At 40.5% G+C, this 26,454-nt stretch overlaps 1 protein-coding gene across 1 annotated transcript in view; it reads right to left on the bottom strand.

Annotated features, from left to right (window-relative positions):
- The window catches only part of LOC126188520 (neuroendocrine convertase 2), a 1,507,992-nt gene that overhangs the window by 662,239 nt on the left and 819,299 nt on the right, over positions 1-26,454 (bottom strand). The window contains exon 4 of the mRNA XM_049930122.1: positions 17,681-17,718. Coding sequence (XP_049786079.1) covers positions 17,681-17,718 — 38 coding nt within the window. The remainder of the gene's footprint in view (positions 1-17,680; positions 17,719-26,454) is intronic.

Genomic DNA, 26,454 nt, shown 5'->3' with positions numbered 1-26,454 from the left:
ACTGCAGTAGAAATAAAAGCACAGGACTGCAACCAAGGTTTAACCCAAGACAAGCATGCCTCGAGCAACGGCTCACTTTCTTTACACACAAAATTGAGATTGTGTCTGTTCCTACTTACTATGATCACTTACTGTGTACATATAAGTGTAATTTGTCGTTTATACCTACATCAGAATATTTTATGATGTGAAGATGGCAGTAGACGGAACTGATAACAGTGATGTAAACAGGCTCTCAATATTCCTTCACATTGTAACTACATTCATTACAGTAAATCTCCCACCTTTAGCTAACTTAATGTCTTTAATCATTCGACTCCACTGCCCGTCAATTGATTCGACCGTGGGTTCTCTGCTGGGCGTTAAGAAGAGGATGGTGAGGATGTGTCCACAGAAGGCTTCTGATGACAGAATAACATTTATTGCTCAACTGTAATACATTCTTTGTTGGCCCTAGGGCGAGGTTTTCTTCCGCTCTTAATTTTCTAGGCAGTGACAAAGGTGGCTCATACGTGCGCCCACTGCTGCGACTGTAGCTGTGTTGGCGTCAATCCACTGCCTCGGCAGCGGCGCTACGGCCTTGGTGGGTCGTCCCACGGTGGCTGGACTCAAGCGCCGCAGGCCTCTGTTGTGATCGTGGCTGGGGTGCGTAGCAGCGACAGCAGTGGTACGGGTCAATGCCCTATCTCAGTGACGTTCCCCGGGCGGCTGTCTGGTGTTGGCGGGCCATGGTCTCCTTCTCCTGTCACGGTGTTTGTGGAGGCAGCGTCCCCGGACGATGGCGACAGTGCGTAACCACGACTTACCCAAGGCGATGACTCCCATTACAGGGGCCTGCCTGCTTACGGCGTCCGACGAAAGCGACGGTGACGACTACAGCGACGGCCTCACTCTGGCGCCCCCTGGGCAACGACTTGCATTACGACGGTGACTGTTATGATGATTGCGATGACAGTGACGAGTCCAAACTGATGGCGGTGCCGAGTGAGACGGGCTCTGCGTCACGCCAACTCCTCACAACGGATCGTTGATGGTGAGCTGGCTGCCGGTCCTTAAGTATGGCTTTCTGTTGCCGATTTTTGCGTTTCTTCCAGCCCAGTAGATCGAAGGAATATTCTGGTGTTGCTTAGCTGGCGTAACTGTGTCGATTACTGACGTCGATGTTGACATTCTGACGTGTGGCAAATATGTTTCTTGTCACGTCCTTCGATGGGCAGAGACACAGTGTTCTCCTTCGTGTCCTTAACTCGGCGCTGTGCCAACCCACTTTCGTCGTGGTACCATTTCACTGAGCTTCGCAACAGAATGTAACACACGTACGACCTCTGGCTCTCAATATTCCCTCCCATATTAACTAAATTCATTACAGTAAACCTCCCAGCTTTAGCTAACTTAATCTCTCTAATCATTCGACCCTCTATAGTGAAGTGTAAAAGTTTGTTATGAAGATGGACCTTTAAAATAAAGTGCCACAATCTGATCACGAACTCATTTTCAGGCTTCATGTCAGCAGGTGAAATGGAATCTTAATCATTTGTGTATGCAAGCATGTCGAACAAATGTGCAAATGTTCAAATGTGTGTGAAATCTTATGGGACTTAACTGCTGAGGTCATCAGTCCCTAAGCATACACACTACTTAACCTAAATTATCCTACGGTCAAACACACACACCCATGCCCGAGGGAGGACTCGAACCTCCGCCGGGACCAGCCGCACTGTCCATGACTGCAGCGCCACAGAGCGCTCGGCTAATCCCGCGCGGCCATGTCGAACACATATCGCAATTGGACGTTTGTTGTGCTGACTTCACAGTGTTGCAATTTTTAGCGGTCAGTACAATACATCCAGTCGTTCATCCACATCGTCGGAAGCATTTATTTCTTCAGCAAGACAATGTATCACTCCACCACTACAGAACAGTTGTAGGAACATTCCGCGGATTTAATGGTGCTTGTACGCTATCTTACTGAGCACCTCTGAGGCACCGAGCGAGATCTATGTACATGATTTGTGGATGGTGGGTCCTGACTCAGGATCTCTAACACTTTGGGTGTCTCGTGCAATCGATGGCACGACAGAATCGACATCATTGTCTGTGCATTAGCGTGTGCTACTCTCAGATTTGTAGGATCCAATTGCTAATGATGTTGCAACGATACGTCGAATGGAAAAACAGAGGAGGAGATGCTAGGAGAATGTCTACTTGTAGTACTAAGGAAGAGCACTGGTCAATTAAAGAAAAACTGTGCGCGCTTTCGAAATAATCGAAAGCGCAATGTAATCTCTTTGACGGTCGCCAAAGAATGTCCACTCCTGCGGCCTGCGAGAGCGGACGCGTGCCCTGGTGCGACAATACCTCTCTGGTTCGGTTCGCGCTTAGTTGTTGCTCGTCAGTAAGAAGTTAAAGGCCACCCAGCACTTGGAGCTGCCGATTATGTGAGATATGAAGCACCTGCCGGAAGCAGGTCGTATCCTGAATGGAAGTCGGATTGTCACATTCAATTGGCTGGGGAACACTGCTTTCCAATTTGCTCCTGAAGTTGGTTATCCGTGGATACACAGGCAGAATGGTGCGGCGGAAGCATATGAATTTGTGTGATGAGCATCTTATTCTGTGTTGCCGGCTGCCTTTACTCCGTGTTTCACTTATCGCATTTGCAAAGAAGTGTAAACCGGTAGCTACGTTCGTCAAATTGATTTCACCTTACGCTTATGGTCGTCTGTGGCCTTTGCGTCTTCTGCATTGCGAGTAATTGACAGTTATGGCTATTTGTGCATTGAACACGTACTCAATGTGCAGGAAAGTTTAATTTTTTTGTCTTAATGGAGCCCACTGGGGCGTTCAGATTCCAAGTGTATTTTGACAGCTTTTATTTAAAATGTCAAGAGTGCAAGTGGTGTATTTTATTAAGAGTTTTTATCCGTTTGTGTTATAAATATTTCTAATGCTTGGAGTCTCAGCCCAGTGTGTAATTTGGAGTGTTACTTGTGCTGGATGGGTTAAAAACACTGTCACTGGAAGCCAACCGAGCGCTTTGTTCTTTTAAATTTATATACGGGTTACATCTTTTATCGTTGCGCATTGGTTCAACGGTGCTATCCTTTTTTTACTGAAACTGTGTGGGTGTAATAGTTTAACTTTTCACTGTCCACTTTTTGCTATTGCGATCATTTGGCCGTTGTTGCTTGAATTCTTTTCTTGCATGTGAGTTATTATAGTGATATTCTCTTATACAGCGTGCCTCTTGGTTCAGGGTGGCTCAGTCTCTAAATAATTAGTGGCCAGTACTTTTTGTTGAAATCATTTCAGTGTTGTTCCTTGGAGTTTACTTGTACAGTTGTTATTTGCTCTTGTATTATGTAACTGTGAATCGCAGTCTGATTTCATCTGAGAACCAAACGTCCATTTGTGTTAATTTTACTGGCGTGTAATTTTGCTATTCAAAATATTTTCTCCTGTTTTAGTATGTGTGTGCTTTCCTGGTGCAAGTGGGGACGAAGCCTTTGATGACCTTAAAGCCAGCCGATCTTAAATTGTACAAATTCAAATTTTAATAACTCTCTTATTTGATTAATTGTACGTATTAAAGATCTTATGTTTGGTAAAGGAACGTTAAAGAATAAATTATTTTTTTAGATTGCTCTTTGGTTTATGAATGAATGTATTTTTTTGTATATCACTCCCAGCTAATCCCTAGCTGCACTGTTTCAAAAGCCCTGGAACACGACCCCACAGTCAGTGAACACTTCTTTACTCCAAGCATGATATACGTTGTACAATGGACTTCTGTTCACCCGAAACATGAATTTCCTGATGCATTTGAAGCGGAAAAGGCATCACTATTTGACGATCAGGCATGAATAGGAAGGCCTAGAGTCAGCTGAGTTGCATATTGCCTGAAAGGAAGACTGTAGGAATGCCACAATCGTATGCAAGTACGAAATTCGAAATTGTTACACTGGGCAGGGAAAATATTAGTCAACCGCTTTTTTTCCCCTCATAGAATGAGTGGAGTGTTATACGTGCTACAGAACTGCTACCAGATGCTTACGTAAGTCACTTCAATGAACTGCTATTTATCTGCCAGTCGGTGTCGCCTTGCGAGTATGGCAGAAATTAACTATTATGTTTCGACGTTTTCGTGACTACAACGTGGGAGAAGTTGCCGGATTTTCTGAGGTATTAATGCGGTCTCAACGATGCATGTGCAAGTAAAACCCTACCGCCACCAATCATGTAACTCGGCGTAGGAACAGTGACAGAATAAAGATCCTAATGACAGACACTGGAGACGAGTGTGACGTCTTATCGTTGACAATGGATACTAATCTGACTGACAAACCTGTCAGTGAATGCAGTTACATCTCAGCCAGTTTCAGACCGAAAACGGAATGCGGTATACGGCAAAAACCCATTGCTGTCGCCGGTACATAAAACTGCACTTCTTCAACGGACCAAAGAATACAAACTGGGCAGCACATGGCTGGAGGCCCATAGTGTGGCACAAAGAGTCGCCATTTTGCCTGCTTTCAAATGACTGAATCTGTTGTATGCACCGACTGACCAATAAGGAGCATAAGCCTCGGTGCCTACAAGGACAGATTTTGGGGCTATTTTTCGTACCATGACTTGGGCTCACTAATTCTAGTTGTCATCAGCATGAAACACAATGTTTATTTAAAGATTCTCAGTGAATAAATGTTAGCATGTCTTCTACGTAGTCATGAGGAATATTGTGTGGAAATTCCCGTCCTCCAAGATGCAGCCGTGTTATCAGTCCTGCACATACACGCTCCTGGTTTGACGAACATTTAGGTACCCTAGACGTCTCGACTGGTTCGCTTAATCACTCATTGTTAATCCCCTAGAAAAGAAAAGTCTGAGGGCCGCGCGGGGTAGCTGAGCGGTCTGTGGCGCCTTCTCATGGTTCGCGCGGGTGACCCCGTCGGAGTTTCCAGTCCTCCCTCGGGCATGGATGTGTGTGTTGTCCTTAGTGTAAGTTAGTTTAAGTTAAGTGAGTAGTGTGTAAGCTTAGGTCTCATAAGACCTTACCACAAATTTCCAAATTTCCAAAAGTCTGAGGATGTACAGAACAGCAGGTGAAACGAAACGAGTAATATCCCCGAAAACTGGTAGCTCTGCTAAATCTAATTATCAGTAAGTGGCTTCAGCTGAGCATGTAATAACTGAAGAAACTTACGGAGCTGCTAATGTCCCAAATTAAGGCCATTGTGATAGCTAGAGGAAGCGATGACTCCTGGAGGGTGCTTAATTCTTTTTCTGGTATGCTTTTGATTTTATTGGTATGATCTGCAGACAAAAGATAAGTTATTTCCAAAGTTTCTACGCGGAGGCTGCTTTGCTGTCACTTCAGGTGTATTGATTTACCAGTCACTGTTTCATCAAGTTTTCATCATAAGTCGCAAAAAAGGTATCTTGGTACCAGTAACAATATGACGACCATTTCTTAACAGCTTCTCCATACATTGCGATCAAGATACGTATGGACAAGATAGTATGGGGAATGTACAAATTTACGTGAATATGTCACACATACACAATATTTATTTATTAATAAGGATTTGGGCCACCACTGGCTTTTACAACTGCTGAAGTTCTTGACGGAATAGATTCTTAGTGTGTCTGAATAGTTTCCAATGTAACATTCCCCATTCTTATGCCAAAACATCCGCCAATTGCTTCAACGATGTTGCAGATGGAAATCTGTTCTTCACACTCTGCTGTAAAACTCTCCATAACGGTTCGACGAGGCGATTCTGCTGACCAGGGCAGATGTTTGATGATATCCTGATGCTCCACAAACCACGTCTGAGGCTTTTTGGCTGTGTATGGGTGCATTGTCTATTGCAGGGGCGGGCAGGAATCCTGCACGTGTGCGGTGCACTTGCACGTGTGCAGTTAACAGGCGCTCTGCGTGCACTCAGGGGCAAGCTGGCCATCCGCTTCTTTCCCCTCCCCACCATACCGTCTCACCGCTCCTTCCTTTGTAATGCGTTTTGTTTCCTAGCTTGCTTTATTGAATGAAGGCATAAGGTTAGTAGGAGTGCTTGAAAGAAATCGTGGTTTGAAAGAGGACCTATTACCTACGATACGTTTTATTTAATTATCACAGGTGTGGTTTACAATTCGTTTAATGTCTGGAACAAAATTTCTACATACAGACAAACGCAAACAATTACGTAAATTTTCATCACTGATGTTTGCTCTTAATCGAGACTTATTAATTTTCATAACAGAAAAAAATCTCTCACAAACGTATGTCGAGCCAAACATTGACATTATCTTCGTGGCTTCAATATGGAGACGAGGAAACTCTTGCTGTGGAAAGTCGTGGTAAAAGTCTATTACTTGCCAAAATGAACTTGTCTCTCAGACGAGAATTACACTGTAGATCTATTAATTCCATTGGCAAATTGGGATGAATACCATCTACAGAAACAGCAAATGGTCTCATTCATAAGCTTGGGATAAATATGATATATCCCCAAATCGCTTGAGAAATTCCTCTTTTATTGCACTACGGAAACATATTGTTTGAAATTCTGTTCTCGCACAATAGACAGAGTAGGGAAATGCACTGCGTTCCCTGACGAGAGCTGTCGCTCCCACAGCTCAAGCTTGCTAGTGAAAGCTGGCACCTTTTCAGCCATTTCACAAGTTAGCTGATTTTCTCCATGCAAACTTGTGTTCAATGCATTCATGTGTCTCGTTAACGTCCACTAAAAATGCAAGGTTGGTAACCCACTCTGGATGTTCTAACTTGGGGTCGTACCTTCCTTTGTCCTTTAAAAACTGATTTATTGGTATCCTCAGCTCAAAAACTCTTTTGAGTACATTACCGCGGCTAAGCCAGCAAACTTCGCTGTGGCACGGTATGTCACCGTACTTTTCCCCAGTTTCAGCTAAATATGTGTGAAACTGTCCATGTGTAAGCCCGTGGTATTTCAAATAATTAACTACTGGAATAACCACTTGCATGACGTCCCCCAGTTTTGCTGCTTTTTCACTGAGTACTTCTCGGTTCAAAATGCAGTGGATGCTGTACAATGATTCTTCTGTGGCATTTTTCTTAGTAATCCAACAAATGTCATTTGTTCCCATTTCATTGCAGGTGCTCCGTCTGTTGTCACTGACACCAAACGTTCCCAGTTTAAGCCAGCTGAATCGACAGCTTCGTCAACGGCTTTTAGGATGTTCGCGCCGGTGGTCGTGCTTTTTAAAGACATCATATCTAAAAAATCCTCTCATGTGCAGAGCAACTTCCATGCCACGGATATAAATCACTAATTGTGCGGTGTCTGAAATATCTGTGGACTCATCAAGTGCGATGGAAAATGCCATGAACTCCTGCACTGCACTCCTTAATTGACGGTAAACGTCCCTGCCATGGCACTTATACGATGACTTACAGTCCGCCGAGAATGAGTGATAGCTCGAAACTGATTTGCATTCAGTGGACAAAGTAAAACAGCAGCGTCATTGATGCACTCCTTTATAAACCAACCTTCAGCAAATGGTTTTCCAGCTCTCGCTATATTAAGCGCAATCTTATAACTTGCACGTGCCGCTGGGATATCGTTGTTGTCGTCCTGAAAAATTGAATACAGTGCTCCATAAAATGTTTAATCATTTAGATGAGAGACATGACGAAATACAACGTCCACTACGTAGTGGTCGCTTCGCATCGACGTCCGCAGCTTAGCCAGGTACTACCCGCAACCTGCCGGCTGCCGCCACCGCCCCAGTTGACGACTGCACGCGACCAGCACACGTGCAGCACTGTGCGCTCATGAGCCGCGTGCAACGTTTGACCGCCCCTGGTCTATTGGAATATCGCAGTATTTTTTAGCAATGTGGTAATTATAGTAAGCACTTCATTGTAGAGGAAGTTGAGATATTCATTCGCAGTAATCTGGACAGTAGCAATAATGTTAAGGCCAACTGAATACCACGATATAGCCACCCAAATAATAACGGACTCTCCCTCGTGCTTGACTGTGGGAAGCAGGTTGACCAGATCGTTGGCTGCTTCTGGGTTTCTCAAAACATAAATATGGCTATTTGTAGGAAACAGTTCATCGGTCCATACCATAGTCTTCCAGCCATCAAGCGTCCAGGTTTCATGATCGTGGCGCCACTTCTTTCACAGTTTCTCTTTCATTTCCGTCATTACAGGTTTTGCAATTGCAGCCCTTCAATGATCGTTAGCCTTGTGAATCTCCAGTTGTAGTTTTTTTGTTGACACAGTACTTCTCAAGTGACTTTTGTAGCGGTAGTTTCATGTTGTCTGGCTACAACCCTTTTTAATGCCCATCGATCTCTGCCAGCTAACTTCGGTTTTCGCTCACTATTCTTCCTCACCGATGGTGTTTTGCCATATTTTGGGCACGCTGTCATCACCGCGGATACTGTCGCTCGTGAAATATTTAACAGTCCAGTCGTTTTCGTCACAGATGTTTCTGCTAAGAGTAAACCTTCGAGTTGTCATTTTTCAAGTCTGAGAGATCACACATTTCCCTAATAGCTTTGAAAGATAACCTCCAAGATTCGATACGTCAACTGCGCACTGCAGCCGCTTCACAGTGGTGGCAACTTGCAACAAATGTTCTATATTGCACTGGTGTTCATATTACTTAGTGTACTTCCTGTACATACCGGCAGCTCCGAAACGGAGTAATTTATTCAGGAAGAGGACTGTGTATTAGAACAACCAGAATATAAAATTTTATTACAAATTCCTCAAATGAATAAGTGATGTAATAACAATAAGTTTAGAGTTTCAGATAAAGGTTACCTCTTAATTAGTGCACTCATGCAAATGAAAGAGAATTCTGCCAACACAGAGCTGATATGCCGAAATCATAATAAAATCATTACAACTCGTATCATTGCACCACAAACTCTGTGTAATGATCCTTAGCGAAAGATCTTAGGCTCAGAATCATTCTTTCAATAAAGATGCTAACTCTTTCACTCAAATCAATTTGAAAGCACGGAGGAAGAAGTGCGAAGATCGTAGTGAAATTATTGTCGCTGGGAAGGGCGCGTGTTCGTAATGCGTGCAGCGCGGGTGCTGTCTTGGGATGACGTATCAGTCAACAATATCCCGTCAGTTCTGGCAGTGTCACTTAGCTTGCTCATAAGTGAATCTATTGGAAACAGCGTTGCACATAACGTCGAACTAGAACTTTACATAATCACATATTATTTGTACATCTGAGATAGTTAATATTTAGTTACGTTTTACCTTTTGTATAAAGATGACAGAGATAAAAATACAGTCTTAGTTGCGGAGGATTTTGTGACGGAATGAAAGAAAGATAACAGGTTATAAAAATAAAACCATTATTATAGCTGCTTCTACTAATAGTTCTCTAAGCTCCCATTAAGAAACCGAAATTTACGGAACAGTGCCGTTTATGACAATGGCAGGGAATACTGAAACTTAGATAGCTTTGTGAATAAATTATTTTGGCAGGGACACCTCCAGATTGTCCGCTTTCAAAATCACTGGAGATGGCGAATGATTTGCAGAGTGGCAATGTCAAACGTTCTATGTGCCATTTATTTACGAAACGTGTTTTCAATGCTACTGTGTTCTTGGAGCTCTGTTACATGTCCTAGACTTGTTCCATTCGCACTGTTCTGAAGAAAATGTTTCTAATACTCGTTACTAGATAGCACGTTGTCTTCGTTCCGAGCAGTGCTCGACCCTAGAGTTCCAAGTGCCATGCCTCAAAGTCTTGGTTCTGCGTTATTTATGTAAGGTTGCTGAGTCAGTTAGGCCGGCCGCGGTGGTCTAGCGGTTCTGGCGCTGCAGTCCGGAACCGCGGGACTCCTACGTTCGCAGGTTCGAATCCTGCCACGGGCATGGGTGTGTGTGATGTCCTTAGGTTAGTTAGGTTTATGTAGTTCTAAGTTCTAGGGGACTTATGACCTAAGATGTTGAGTCCCATTGTGCTCAGAGCCATTTGAACCATTTTTTTTTGAGTCAGTTAGAGCTATGAATCTATTCCATATGTTGCCAATGCTTGCTTCTGACCTTTCATTTTAAGGATACTAATGAAACATTATTGTCAATGCTAGTGTGTAATATTTCGAAATGCACTGTGATCAAAGTTTCTCATACTCATTCATCTGAAATAGCTATTAAAAGTTCTTACAGAAGAATGGAAAAATGTCTATGTATTGAAACAGGAAAGACTTTGGGTGATGTATGCAATGCCATACTTCATCTGAAAGACCATCTATATTTATCATTTGCAAGAAAGAAATACCTGTTGATGATGTTGACATTCCCTCCTCAACAAGACAGGGAGTCCTACAGTAAACTGTGCAGCATCTATTCCCAAGAACAGAGCCAAGTAAGAAACAGAAGTCAGTACTGAGAGATTATTTTCTTGGATTTAATTTTGATAAGTCTTGTAAAAAATTTAAGAAGATATGAGAAATGGTTTTTTTCACTGCAGTTCTACCAAATAAAACACCAATTGTATTTTTTCGCACTTCTACTATCGCAAATGCCCTTTGATTGTGGTGCCATACACAATCATTAACCTGGCTCCAGACAGGTAGGGTGCCCTTCCCTATTACTTCACTGGGGTAATTCCTACCTGGCGCGTCCACGTTGCGGGGGTGGGCATCCTACACTTCAGTAGGCCGAAGTGCTAGGATGGCTGAGCTCAGGCAGGGACCCAGTCCTGTGGGGTATAACACGGAACCCATGCCCAGGGTTACGGGTGAAGACCTTAATGGCAGCGACGGCGGAGAAGGAAGACTTCGGAACGACGTAGCTGGCAGATGAGGCAACCCTCCTTTCTGGGGATTAAATGAGAAGGGAACCACTGCCTTGTGGTGGAGGAGAAACTCCAAAGGCTAAGGGAGACAACCCCAACAGAAAATCCTTCCTTGCGTTAGGCCTAGCAAGCCAGTAGGAAAGTCTTCATATATTGCTTTCAAAACACAGACGAGCCTCGGAACGAACCACTCAGGATTTGACCCCACTGTTTCTTCAAGTACTGGTGCAAATGATGGGAGACCTGATGACATTCATTAGTACAAGAAGATGAAACCAACTGGACTAAAAAATAACCTAAATATTGGCAGCCTTAATATATTAACCCTCAATGGACAAATGGAAGAAATGACAGATGTACTAACAGAGAGGAAGTTAGATATATTGGGATTAAGCGAAACAAAGTGGAAGGGAAAAGGTGAGAAGAATTTGAGAGGAGGAGGAAAACTGTACTGGAGTGGGAATAACAGGTATGGAAGAAATGGTGTGGCAGTGATGGTGAATAAGAATGTACAAAGCTGTATTGAAAATGTGAGATATATATCAGACAGGATCATAATCTTAAACCTGAGATTCCAAAAAGAAACACTAAAAGTAATCCAGATTTATGCACCTCAAGTGGGATGTAGCGAAGAAGAGAAGATGGACTTTGAAAATGTGTTAGAAAACCATATAGACAGTGCTAATATAGTGATGGGAGATTTTAATGCACAGGTAGGCAAAGACAGAAAGGGGTATGAGCAAGTATTGGGATGTTTTGGATATGGAGGCAGAAATGAAGAAGGGGAAAGACTCCTGGATTTGTGCCAGAGGAATGGTTTATGAAGAGAGAAAGTCATGTTATCACCAGATACAGTTGGGATGGAAGAACGAAGAGTGTAATTGATTATATTCTAGTAGATAGGGAATGGGGAGAGAAAGTAACAAATGTGAAGGTAATCCCAAGTGTGAGTGCAGATGGAGACCATAGATTACTGGTGGGACAATGGAAAATGAATCAGTGTGTGAAAAATAGAAAACAGAAGAAAGTGATGAGGATACAGGATTGGAAATTGAAGGAGAGTGAATGTGCTGAGAAGTACAGGGAATTAATAACACAAAAATTTCCAAAAGAAGTTTTCTGCGATGTAGATACCACAATCCAAGCAGTTAGAAGAAAAAATGGAGCATGGAGAAAATGGTGGAAAACTAAAAATGATGAAGACCATAAAAGATATATAGAGGAAAAGAAGAAGTGCAAAGAAATAGTGGAAACAGCAAAGAAAAAGGCATGGGAAGAGCTTACAAAAAAAAACTTGAAGAAGATGTGAAGAGCAATAAGAAAATATTCTATAAAATGATGAAAAATAAAAGGAAGGCTTCTGAAGTACCAGTAAAGATGGAAACAGAGGATGGTACCATTATATAAAAGATCTCTGGAAAGAACATTTTAAGAAGCTGTTAAACGCTGAGGAGCAGGTACATGAGGAAACAATAAATAATGAAGAAACTGAGAGAAGTTAGGAAGCAGAATTAGGACAAATTACACGGGAAGAAATGGAAAAAGCTGTGAAGAAGATGAATGGAGGGAAAGCCCCAGGACCTGATGAAGTATCAGTGGACATGATAAGAGCAGCAGGTCCAGTAGGGATGCATTGGCTGTATAGAGTGCTATCAAGTGTGTGGAGAAATAGTAAAATACCTGACGACTGGAGAACTGGAGACGTTGTTCCCATCTTCAAGAAAGGCAATAAAAGACTTTGTAAAAACTACAGAGGAATAACCCTCATGAGTCTTACATCCAAGATTTTTGAAAGAATTTTACTAAATCGAATAAGTGAAAAGATAGAAAAGGAGCTGAGTGAAGAACAGCATGGGTTTAGGAAAGGAAGGAGCACGATCGACCTGATATTTTCTATCTGTCAACTGATGGAAAAAAGTTGGGAGTATAACAAAAGGGTGATAATGGTTTTTATAGACATAGAAAAGGCATATGACTCAGTTGACAGGGAAAGACTCTGGGAAGAACTGAAGAAGATAGATATAGAAGATGGATACATTAATGTTATAAAGACAATGTACAAAGGCCACAATTGTAGAATTAGAACACCATTGGGGAACTCTGAATACTTCGAAATAAGACAAGGACTTAAGCAAGGAAGTATTGTATCTCCTGCGCTTTTTAATGTTGTGATGGAGGGAATGAATAGGGCAGTTAAAGATATAGTAAAAGAAAAAGACAAAAAGATGATTTTTGCAGATGATATGGTAATATGGGGTGATAAAGAGGTAGATGTACAGTTACAGCTTGATGCGTGGAAGGAAATAATGAAAAGGTATGGATTAAAAATAAAAAAAGTGTGAAGTAATGGTATTTGGAAGAGAGAAAGGAATCAACGGAAATATTACCTTGAATGGAGAACCCCTCAAAGTGGTAGAAAGTTTCACTTATTTAGGGAGTGAAATATCTTGGGATGGAAGAATAACTAACGAAATTAATAGGAGGTTACAGAAGGGAGGCAATTTCTACCAAACAATAAAACATCTGATTTGGAACAATGAAGTTTCAGAAAGAGCAAAACTCCTTAAGTATAAGAATTATTACATCCCTATTGTCACCTATGGTGGAGAAACATGGACAATGACAGAAAGGGACTGGAGCAGACTGCAAGCAGGGGAAATGAAATTTCTCAGAGCAGTTAAGGGAAAAAAAAGAATGGACAGAGTAAGGAATGTAGAGATTAGAAAGGACGTCAAACAAAAAAGTATGAGAGAAGAAATTGAAAGAAAGAGATTAAGATGGTATGGGCATGTTAAGAGGATGCATGGGCAGAGACTCCCCAAAATTATGGAAGAACTAAAGATGGATGGGAAAAGACCTAGAGGGCGCCCAAGAACACGGTGGAAAATGGGAGTGAGAATATCTGTTGAAAGGAGAGGTGTGGCCTGGCAGCAAGTGGAGTAAGAAAAGTGGTGAGAGGACCGAGCCAAATGGAGAGGACTCGTCAGCACCCAGACCCGGCAGTAGCTGGAGCGGGATTCGGATAGATAGACCATCGCAAATAAAACGTAGTGCCCCAGTATCAACGGCTCTTGAGTAAAAATCTTCTTTTTAGGATTTAGAACGAGTCAGGAAACACCTAGAACGTTCTTAATAAGTTATTTGCTTCCTAATTTATCTCATCTTTTCTTCAGTTTTTTTGAGGCTGCAACACCTATTTTCGACCTTTTTTGTATCTTTATCGATATTTCTATGTCAGTTTGTAGTGTTGCTTATGTAGCGTGTCATGGAAATTCTTTGACTATGTATACATATTTCAGTTATGTTAACTTTTTGAACGATGTTGTTTCCACTGTGCTTTTGGATCTAAATAATCACTGGTATGATTGTTATATAATGTACTGTAAATGACTTGGTCCATAGTTAGGAAAAGTAGCGTTGAATGTAAAAGATGTGTGGAAGTCCCGCACCTACGGAAGTAGCCTGGCGGAGTGGAAAAGGTGTGGTTGGCGCGGAAGTGGCAACTCGTCCTTTATGTCGGGTAAGGAGTCTGGGCTGAGCAGTGCTGTGGGAAATACCTCGCTAGCATTTGCGAATCATTGCGGCTCATATTCTTGGAGTTTTGAGGCCTGGGGAGCTTAAGAGTAGTATTTATCGGCCTCGGATGCTGCATTTGGTGATACTATTATCATGGCATGGGTTTTGGCCCCATAAAAATATAATCCCGACGCCAAGAAGTTCTGTGACAGGGCGAGGCCAACAGTACTGTCACGACTGAATCGCCGCCATGTTAACAGCCAATGCAAATTAATTATACCAGCAGTTCCACCAGTCTTCCACTAAATTGTTTATATTCAGCACTTAGTAAATGGACCAGGCATTTGTGAAATATTGGTGATTTTAATAACAATCGTGGTGTTGCTAAAAGCTCTATCTTACACCCGTGATTATCCCAAATCACAAACCTGGACAGGAATCCTATGCTAGCGAATTTAATTTCGAGTGTCATAATTTATTATGGAAACACTCATTTGGCAGCTGTAAAAAGTTGTGATTGCTTTCTAATGTATGGAGTTATAGAGTTTAAAGTTCAGTTTTACATCTTCAAAAATACTCCACTTCCAGTGCATTTTTAAATCAATCTGCTATCATTTTCTTAACTAATTTGGCTTGCCTGAAAACGGTAAAGACGATCTGAAGTCAAAAAATTACTAATCGTTGCTTTTATACCTTTTATGCACTTTGATCAGAATTACAAAGTCTTATCAGTGTTCATTTTATGAGAAAGTGTTTGAACTTGTGTTGGCATTTACATAGCTAACTATATTTTAATAGGTTAAAAGACTGCTTATCAAAGCACATTAGTTATTTAAACAGTTATAGTTTGTTGTGCTTTACTTAATTAATAATTATTGATGAGAATGCTTACCATTTCTTATACATACTTGTGTAGTTTTGTTAATGAGCATGGTTCTTCAAACCATGGAAGTTTCAGAGCCCTCATGTACTAGGCTAGTTAGTCAATGAAGAAAAGCAAAGGCTCCTTAAGAGTCAGTGTAGTTAGATTTGCATTCTTTTTAATTGCTTCAAACCGAACTTAAGAAAGAAATACTTACTGTGTTAGCTATTCTATTGGACGTTGGTTAATGCACAGGCAAAGGGACCCTCTATTAAGCAATGATAATGATGGCATAGAGTATGATCATTAATAGACCCCCTGATTGAAATCAGAATAATTTCATGCTCTTCCATGTTTAGTATTGCTACTGCACTAATGACCATTAAAATTGCTACACCACGAAGATGACGTGCCACAGACGCCTCGTGTAAGAAGGCGAAATGCGTACCATCACGTTTCCGACTTTGATAAAGGTCGGATTGAAGCCTATCGCGATTGCGGTTTATCGGGTATCGCGACATTGCTGCTCGTGTTGGTCGAGATCCAATGACTGTTAGCAGAATATGGAATCGGTGGGTTCAGGAGGGTAATACGGAACCCCCTGCTGGATCCCAACGGCCTCGTATCACTAGCAGTCGAGAGACAGGCATCTTATCAGCATGGTCGCAACGGATCGTGCAGTCACGTCTCGATCTCTGAGTCAACAGATGGGGACGTTTGCAAGACAACAGCCATGCGCACGAACAGTTCGACGACGTTTGCAGCACCATGGACTATCAGCTCGGAGACCATGGCTGCGGTTACCCTTGAAGCTGCATCACAGACAGGAGCGCCTGCGATGGTGTACTCAACGACGAACCTGGGTGTACGAATGGCAAAACGTAATTTTTTCGGATGAATCCAGGTTCTGTTTACAATATCGTGGTGGTCGCATCCGTGTTTGGCGACATCGGGGTGAACTCACATTGGAAGCGTGTATTTGTCATCACCATACTGACGTATCACCCGGCGTGATGGTATGGGGTGCCAATGGTTACACGTCTCTGTTACCTCTTGTTCGCACTGACGGCACTTTGAACAGTGGACGTTACATTTCAGATGTGTTACGACCCGTGGCTTTACCCTTCATTCGATCCCTGTGAAACCCTACATTTCACCAGGATAATGCACGACCGCATGTTGCAAGTCCTGTACGGGCCTTTCTGGATACAGAAAATGTTCGACTGCTGCCCTGGCCAGCACAATCTCCAGATCTCTCCCCAATTGAAAACGTCTGGTCAATGGTGGCCGAGCAACTGGCTCGTCACAATACGCCAGTCACGACTCTTGATGAACTGTGGTATCGTGTTGAAGCTGCATGGGCAGCTGTACCTGTATACGCCATCCAAGCTCTGTTTGACTCAATGCCCAGGCGTATCAAGGCCGTTATTACGACCAGAGGTGGTTGTTCTGGGTACTGATTTCTCAGGATCTATGCACCCAAATTGCGTGAAAATGTAATCACATGTCAGTTGTGGTATAATATATTTGTCCAATGAATACCGGTTTGTCATCTGCATTTCTTCTTGGTGTAGCAGTAGTGTAGTTTCATGTGTGTTGGTGATTGGTTCCGTAAACTGCTGCACCTAGTTCATTTAAGGTACACGTTTTTGAGAAGCGTATGTTACTGTTTGCTGTCTCATTGGCCATTTGTTTGTCAGTAGATATAATGAAAGAGTTCAGAGTGTGTATGTGTGTGTGTGTGTGTGTGTGTGTGTGTGTGTCTGGCAAGTAAAGTTAGGTTAGCCATAGCACTGCCTTCTGCTTTATTATTTTGCTTGACACAAGTATGCCTAAATAGGCTGGCGACCGATATTAATACGTAATGTTACAACTAGCTGGGAGAACGTCTGTTCCTGACCCACCTGTTTTCTGTTGGCTATACTCTGCTGGAGGGTTTCGGAAACGAATCCCAGTTTGACTGTTCTGTTCCCATTAGGTTATCTCACGGTCGTAACTTTCTGAATAATTCCTCGCAGAGGTTTAACGCTAGCATCGATTGCCGTTTAAGGTGATCGGAGTTACCGTTACAAAGGGAGCAGCATGATTCTGTGCTATATGAATAGCTTCTCAATAATTTGGATACATGTAAGTTATGTACAAAACGAGATACATTGTTTTTTCAATCTTCTAACAAATGTGAAATTTTGAACTTAGAACGTTTGACATTTCCGCTCTTCGTTTGTTGGTTTAAGCATTCGGAATGTGTTTGAAAGATAAGCTCCTTCGTCAGAGTGACGGCTTTGTGTGTATTTTCACTGTAAATAATTAATTTTGTATTTCAATTAAAACAATTTGAGGGGGAAGACTAACTATTTGTTTTACTGACTGTAATGATCATTTGGGAGCAGGTCACGTTTTGCAACAGACATTGCCATCCTTGAAAGAAAATGATCGTAAATGAAGAAGTTTGAGTTATATAATACATTGTTTGTGTACTTACGTAATTATGTTTGAGATCTGGATGCATATAGTCCACACCTGCAACAAAAACAAAGTATTTCTTTAATGTCAACAACTCCTGAAAAAACTGCATGAATGCATAAGACAATGTAACAGTCTTGTCAAATAACAGTGATCTTTACAGGTCTCACCCGGTGTATGTTAAACCACTTGATACAAAACTGCGTTTAACGCTAGCTCTCTCATCTATATTTAATTGTAGCTGGAACTGCTCGATTTCTATGATTACATTGATCCGTACATATATGCTAAAAATTTTCTCTGACATTCTATTTACATCCGCATATTTTAGGTGACAGCATGCGGTAAAACTTATACGTCGCTTCATCTGTAAGAATATGGTGACTCGATTTTAAAGACACTGTTTATTCGATATATCTATTCCTCTACAGTATACGGACTGCTAACTTGTACATGCGCAGCGTAAGGATTGGTATGGCTCAGCGATGCAAACTGTACAAGAACTGCATTTCAAACAGCTTAGTCATTACTTCACGCCACAACAGGGTCAGCCACAACCATTCACGTCATACGAATTAATTGTTAGCCTGCAATAAATTTGTTTCATTAGCCTCACTGTATCTTGTGGCCCAAGTGCCGATGAAGTAATTCAATGTTTGTCGTTTGCAATCAACTGCATATAATATAGAGAGTCGTGGTGCACTTCTACGATGAGAGAAATCTACATATTAGTTTAGTTTTCTTCGTCAACCGTAAATTATGTGTTGAGGCAGGTTGCCACCACCACAATAAAGAAAAATTGAAATAACGAATACAAAATACCGTCAAATTTGGTATATCATATGATTCCGATCAAACTTTAACTATACACGATGTATTATATTTAATGGCAAAAGCTGCCACGGATCGAAGTACACGATGACAGAAGACGCAGGTGGGATGACTGCATATTTATGGTTACTAACAGTTACCGACTTCAGAATTAAGTATTGTGCTCGTAGGTAGAAATGTATTTCGAATGTAGGATATATAATAGAAAAGTTCACATTTTAAAAACATTTTTACTGACTAAGACAAAATTTCGAAGTGAAATCAGTGGACGCTGTTCGCCAAGAAATCATAACACTCTCGAAAAGGATTCATGTTTACTAGAATGTTTTTGACCGTATTATCATATCAGTTTTCGCTGTTAATTAAGTATACTTGTATATTTTGTATAGATTGTTTCTTTTTTTTTAAATCTAATGACGACAGCCTGTCGGAAAGCGTATATCCAGGGTGTTTCGGGTAAACGTACTGATATTGTGATATTGGTACCTTGACCCACTAATTGTCTTCACGCCAACACATCACATTGTTTAGTATCTGATGTTTTCTGCACGGACGTAACTGTGCCTCGAAGTTGACTACACCTATCAGTACAGAATAACCCTTTTGCGTTAAAGTGTCCGCACTTCAATAGTTGACCTGCAGCACAGGGGAAAATAAACATTAATGGCTTGCTTCTGCCATGCATACTTGGAGGTACTAAGCTGGTATGATGTTGTTCAGTACACCGTCCTCATTCATCAATGGAAATATCTTCACTGGCACTCCTGACATTCTGTATAGTTGATGCGTGTAAATAAATTTCTATTTAGATTGTTCTTTCGTTGTAAATGTGTCACCAGGTCGTAGAAACAGCAATGTTGTTAACACCTGATGAGGTGAAGTACTCTAAACAGCAATTTTCCAAATCCCTACGCTTGTAATGCCTTGACAATATCCTCGAAGTCCTGTCCAATCTTTCATACACACGTCATTACTTGAGAAGCGAGAGGTTACGTCTATGGTGTTATATTTCACTACACTACTGTGTAGCTCGTTGGGTAATTTTTTAGCTCTATCACGGACACTCCTCACTAATGGAAGACCATAACTCAGATCAGAAGAAAGAAAATGACTTTATCCGATTTTAACAATACCCATCTCGCTACAGGGTTAGTCTGTAAATCTCTAAATCAGGCAAGCTGGACACGACTTTCAACCAGCGTCAGTCGATAGGAGTGAAGGAATTTGTCTCCTTTACTCCAGCCTTGCTAAAACGTATTTTCCGAGAGTTCGTTGACACATGCGATAACGAATCTGATGTCACTACTTGTGGAAAGATATTGCACCATCTGCGCAAAAAGCGATCTTCCCGTCAGTGCCTTATCAACAGGTACGGGATGGTGTTTATTTTTTATCTTGTTTTTAGGTTACTTTTATTATTTCTTACAGTTTTCCTAATATTCTTTATTTTCTTTCATTATTTTATTCTGGTTATTTCTTGTAATTCTAGCCTTTTTAGTTAAAACATATATGATTTTGGTTCACTTTTGACTCAGAAATCTCGAAGAGACTCTTTAGTGACTGTACGAACATTAGTCTTCTGTACTGAACGTTGTTATATCTACAGGACAATGTTGCAAGCATTTCCGTGTTGCTAGACAGCAGTGCAATCTGACACGTATGCATTTGTGGGTAGGGCGTAAGTAGACGATTATTGTTTGTCGCCAAGCTGCACGTCTTTCAGACGTTCCGCGAGCGGACTGAATTATGTGATAGATTTCAACGTCACTTGCAGGTTTCGCGTCAGGCAGATTAACCAGAAACAGGCAGGCGGATAGATAAGCTAAACAGCTTGCCATTTCATGGGACTACGAGTCATTATCGAGCGCAGTGTGCACACACTAAACATATCATGGCCAGCTGGGCCTGTATCACATCTCCAAACGACACAAACACGAGACCGATATCAATTATCGTTAGTCTCTCCCACTGGTCCCTATCGACTGTCAGCGTTATGCAGAATGGAAATCAAATAATACTCCAAATGACGGCCGCCTTTGTCATTCGTGTGAACAGACAACACAGGACTGCGGTCAGGACATAAATGAGTTGTTATTGCAGGCCACATTATCTTGACCAGCTGGGCAGTATGTTAGTACAATAATGGGTCCTATGCTTCACGCATAATGCGATACGGAAATTAATCAATATAGCATGACATCCCTGTATTCTCTCAGATTTTACTTAGTTGTTTATATTATCATTTGTCGTCTTTTACGAGTCAGAACAGCGCATGTACTGCTACTGTAGAGGAAATGTACTTCAATGAGAAAAAGTGGTAAAATCATGGTCTATGCGTGTAAATAGCTCTCTATAATGTAGAATCTTCGACAAATTTGGAGACGAATATCTGATTCTTCTAGACATGGATCTGAGTGAGCTCTTAATCGGTTTTATTCCCATATTGACGGCCTTTGTTTTAGTAAATCGGTCAAACTTCATGTTCTTTTAGGTGACTTATCATAACTCTTTAATCAAATTGTAGGCCAGTCCCGTTTTTCGATAAAACCACAGGCTATAAAAACTGCCAAAAGACGTGAACAACGAATAAAATAGAAAAAATGTGTTATTTTCAGACAGACGACGTAACTACGTCACTCTATCTCGCCTTAATTTGTAGCAAAGTCCCATTTTACACGATTGTAGCTAGTGAATGCTATAGAAGTTTCCTAGATCAAATGAATAATAATAACAAAAAAACTTCCATAGTATTCACTAGCTACTGTTTTATTCTTTGCTAGCTAAGCAATAAAAGAATTTGATTTGTGTCCTTGAAAACACCGGTCATACCAGTTTTCGCTGGCGAAAGTCACCTCAACAAAGTAACAAAGGGACACACAAAATCTATTGGCTTACTTTAAAAAGGATTTCACAGTTTGTGAAGAATTCGTAACTGCCTTGTGTAAAATACGTATCACAGGATATTTTGTGTTCTGAACATTCGCAGCTGTATAACTGTACCATGATGAAAGAGATCGCTGAAGAAGAAGAAGAAGAAGAAGAAGAAGAAGAAGAACAACAACAACAACAACAAGAAACGCACTCAATTTTCTTGACATAACCATAAGAAAAGACAGTAACAAATACATATTTGACATATACAGTAAATTCAAACAAGTGCCACTATCTTAAATGTAACTTTAAACCACTTACAGATTCAGAAACAGGCTGCAATTAGGTACACGTTTAACAGATTGAACTGTATCCTCGAAAATATTTCTGATTAACAATAGGAGCTGGCCATTATAAAACAAATAGCATTAAAATGCCTACAAAAAACAGCAGTAGACAAATTAAACAGGTAAATAATGACATATATAATGAAAAAATGAAACAAACCACGCCAATACATATAACCAGCACTACCACGAAAATGGCCTACCATAACAAATGCAAACATAAAATTGGTAATACATTAAAAAAAGGTCGTAAACACTGCTTGCAAAACAAATAGCTCAATGGAAAACACGTCGCAAAACCAAAATCAAAACCAGACAGATACTAACAAACTGGTGTCTATCAACTGAGTTGCAGAGATTGTGAAAAAATATTCATTCGTATGACTGGCAGGATATTCGACACAAGATATAAAGATCACATCAGATCATTGAAATACGGTACAAAACATCCAACATTTGCAGATCATCTAAAAGAAGAATAGAACAGACCAGCCAATATCGAAAAAGGTATGAAAAACATAAGCATCTGTAAAGACAGACACCTCCCTTTCCCTGAAAATTTCCACATATACAAAGTATTAACACAAAATGAACAGTTGCTCAATGTCCAAACAAATTTGGAAACTAGACACTATATAAAATAATTGAAAAAATCTAATTAAAAGAAAATAGCCCTTTCCACCCTTCACCCTCTCCCACCAAACCACCGCTCGTCTCCTTCTCAACCCCTATCCCCATTTGTTTCATTTTACTTCTTGCTCCTCACCTTTTCCTCCAACTCACTATCCGTCACACTACTATGCACTTACGTTCACTCAAAGACATCCATCACAATTCCTTCATTACTCTTACACAGTATATAATTACACAGCAACATAATCAAATAGAATAACACACGTATAATTAACTGAAACAGCATAGGTCAAAGATAAATTAATGACAATATTATGTTGACAACACTACAAAGCACAATACACACTTTTACACAGAAAGTATGCTGTGTAAAACGTAATAAATGCGTAGTTCTGCATAGCAGCGAAAAATCACTACAAATATCAGTATACTATCTAATGAAGAGAGACACCAAAGACGTGCTAACGACGGCATTTCTTACTGTGGCCGAGAAAGCAAGCAGAAATTGTTAACGAACAGTTATTAGATTTTAAAAACAAATCAACTTTTAAATATCTTTAATTACCGACTACTGATGATACTTTACTAAAAAAAAACTCGAAATGCTTTTAATGAGAAAATCTCTTATTTTCTTTTAGTTATAACGACGAAAATACCGTCAGGAACTGTAAAGCAACTACGAACAACATGGCAACAAAGTCCATTACGCACTTCCAAATAATTCCGCGTTCGAAACGCATGTTCTCATACATTTCTTCCTCAAATGAAGCACGATGTTTGATACCAGTAGACTTTTCTTGGCCATGAATGCCCCCTCTTTTTCCTACACTTCTCTGCTTTTTTTGTCCTCTGTACTACGTCCGTCACGTGTTACTTTTCCTTTCAAGATAGCAGAATTCAATCACTTCGTCTGTTCCAGGGTCTCTAATTCTGATGTCAATTTTATCACCAATGTCATTAATTGAACAACACTGCGTAATCGCCACCAATCAGACATGAAGTAACTAATAATCTCATTTCCACTGCTTCTCACTGCTTTCGTCTTTATTCAATTTACCCTCAGTCTATATTCTGTGTTCCTTATATTGTTCATATTGTTCAGTAAGTCCTAAAGTCCTTTCACACTTTCGCTGATGATAGAAATGGAATCATCGAAACTCTTCGTTGATATTTTTTCGCCTTTAATTTTAATCCTACTCCTTCATTTCCACCATTGCTTCTTCGGTGTACAGATTCAGTAGTAAGGGAGAAAGACTGAATCCCTGTATCATCCCCTTTATAATCCGAACACTTTTTTCTTGGTGTTCTTGTCTTTTCTCTTGGTTCTTGTACATAAAGTATATTACTCTTCTTTCCCTATAGATTTCCCCTATTTTTCTCAGAATTTCGAACATCTTTCACCATTTTACATTGACGAACCCTTCTTTTAGGTCGACAAATCCTACGAGCTTGTCTTCATTTACCTTCTATCTTGCTTTCTCATCAGGCACAACGTCAGAATTGCCTCTCTGGTGGCTTTACCTTTCATAAAGCCAAACTGATCGTCATTTAACAGATCGCTATTTATCTTCATCATTCTTTTGTGCGTTACTCTTGTCAGCAGCTTGGATGCATGTGTTGACTCTGCGATAGCTATCACACCTGTCCACCCTTGCTATCTTCATTACTGTGTGGATGATATTTTTTCGAAAGTTTGATGCTGTGTTACTAGTGTCATAGATTCTACTCACCAACTTTAGTAGTTGTTTGGTTGCCACTCCGACCAATGACTTCAGAAATTCCGAAAGATTATTATCCATTCCTTCCGCCTTATTTGATTGCAAGTCTTTTAAAGCTCTATTAAATTAGATTGTAATACGGGATCACCTGTGTCATCCATATCAATTAACAGTTCTTCTTCTATCACATCATTTGGTTTCTTCGCGTCGTAGAGGCCTTCAGTGTATATTTTTCGCCTATCTACTATATTCCCTTTTTAATTTCACCGAAGGTTCTTTTGGCTTTTCTGTATGCTCAATATGTCCTTCCGACGGTTATTTCTTGTCCATTTGTTCATAGTTTTCCTTATCCACTTTACCTTTGCTTCCCTACACTTCATATTTATTTAATTTCGTCGTGACGTGTATTGCTGTATTCCTGTCTTTCTCCTGAGCATTTTTGTACTTCTTTCTTCCATCTTTCAGTTGAAATATTTTTTCTGTTAACCAAGGTTCTTTCGCAGTTACCTTTCTGACATATGTATTTATCCGTTCAACTTCTGAGTTTGCCTTTTTTGGAGACTTCATTCCTCTTCAACTTCATTATCACAGTATCTACAGTCTTAGAGAACTTCAAACGTGCATCATCATACCTTACTTCAGCCTACTTTTATGATATTTTTTCAGACTTCAGAATCCCTGTCAGACCATTATGTAATCCCACCGGTATCTCCAGGCCTCTTCCAAGAATACCTCCTACTATTGTCATTTTTGAACAGTGTACTCGCTGTTACTATTTGAAGTTTGCAGCAGAACTCTATTAGCCGTTCTCCTCTATCATTACTGCTACTGATCCCATATTATTCCATAACTCTGCCTTAGATTCCTTTCACCACTACCGTGTTCCAGTCACCAATGATTATTCGATGTTCATCTCCCTTGACACTTTGAATCACACGTTCATTATCCATATATACTTCCTGTATCTCTTCATCTTTTGCTTTTTACAGTGGAATGTATACTAATGTTGTTGGCGTTGGTTTGTTGTCAACTATAATGTGAACTATTACGTGACTGTACTAGCTTAGCGCCCTCTTCTTCGGTCGCGTAGACTGTGTGGCCTGTAGGGATTTTTTGTTTTGTTTTTATTTAATCGAATTTTATATTGTTCACAAATTGCAACTCCTTCCAAGCCTTTCACACTCATTAAGACCATATAAGCATGGTCTTTTACCGACGTACTTCTGAGCAGAAAGCGATTCTGGTAGCTGCAGTCCAAAGTTTTTGTTAATCATGGTTTTTGCGTTCTTATGGAGGAATTCCCATAGCACTTTTCATCCTCTAACAAATATTTCTTTACATCTAACCGAGAAGTGAAGTACCAATTTTCATAAATTTAGCTTTAAAATTTGTTTAATGTAATGAAATATTTTCTTAAAAATTTTCATCCCCTATTGCGCTCCCTTAGGGTTTTGAATTTCCAGAAACATTGAAACACGTTTTTTTTAATTTCTAACCGAGAAGTCAAATACCAATTTTCATAGATGTTGTTTTAGAAATCTTGTAGTAGTTCTTTAATGACGATACATTTTGAAAAAAAAGCTTTCACCCACTATTTTATCCCCATAGGGCTAAATTAAAAAAATGCTGAAACACATATTTCTTTATTTCTGACCGAGAAACGAAATATCAATTTTCGTAGATCTAGCTCCAAAATCGCCTTAATTGCGACAGTTTTCAAAATGCGCTCCATCCCCTATTCTTCTAGTTCGAAAAATCCCTTCTTAAACCACTCTTACAAAATAAGATTCACATATTCCAAATTTCAAGTTTCTGTCCTTAGTGATTTGGTCTGGGCGTAATGAGTCAGTCATAACATGGCCTCATATGTATTGACATAGTTCAAAATAGCTCAGTCTCTGGCCTGCCTTTCGAATTCTATTCCGCTTACACCATTTCCCGCTTCTACTGATGTTAAGCTACATTTACATGATCAGAAATCCTTATCTTGTTTGCACTTCAATTCAATGACTCCCATTCAAACTAGACAGAGTCTTTGCATTTCTCTTTTCCGATTGTCTAACTTCCCTGCCACATTCAGGCTTCCGAAATTCCACGCGCTGACTCACAGAATGTTGTCCTTTCGTTGCCTACTCAATTTTTTTCTCGTTGTCAAATTTATCTTAGCAGTCCCCTTCCAGAGATCCGAATGGGGGACTCTTGCGGAATTTTTTGGCAACGGAGAAATCATCATGACTATTTTCCAATTACAGACCACTGGTGTCTTTGATACAGTAGTTTCCATTTGCTTTCTACATCCTCATGCTATTCATCATTACTGATTCTTTCACCTTTTAGGGGCAGTTACTCACCCTGTGCGCAAGAAAGTGCCCTCTGTCTCTTTCGGCTCCTCC

Source organism: Schistocerca cancellata, chromosome 5, assembly GCF_023864275.1.
Source record: "Schistocerca cancellata isolate TAMUIC-IGC-003103 chromosome 5, iqSchCanc2.1, whole genome shotgun sequence".
NCBI classification, from domain to species: Eukaryota; Metazoa; Arthropoda; class Insecta; order Orthoptera; family Acrididae; genus Schistocerca; species Schistocerca cancellata.
Note: the sequence above shows the minus strand (reverse complement) of the source record. Positions and strands in the feature narration are given on the sequence as shown.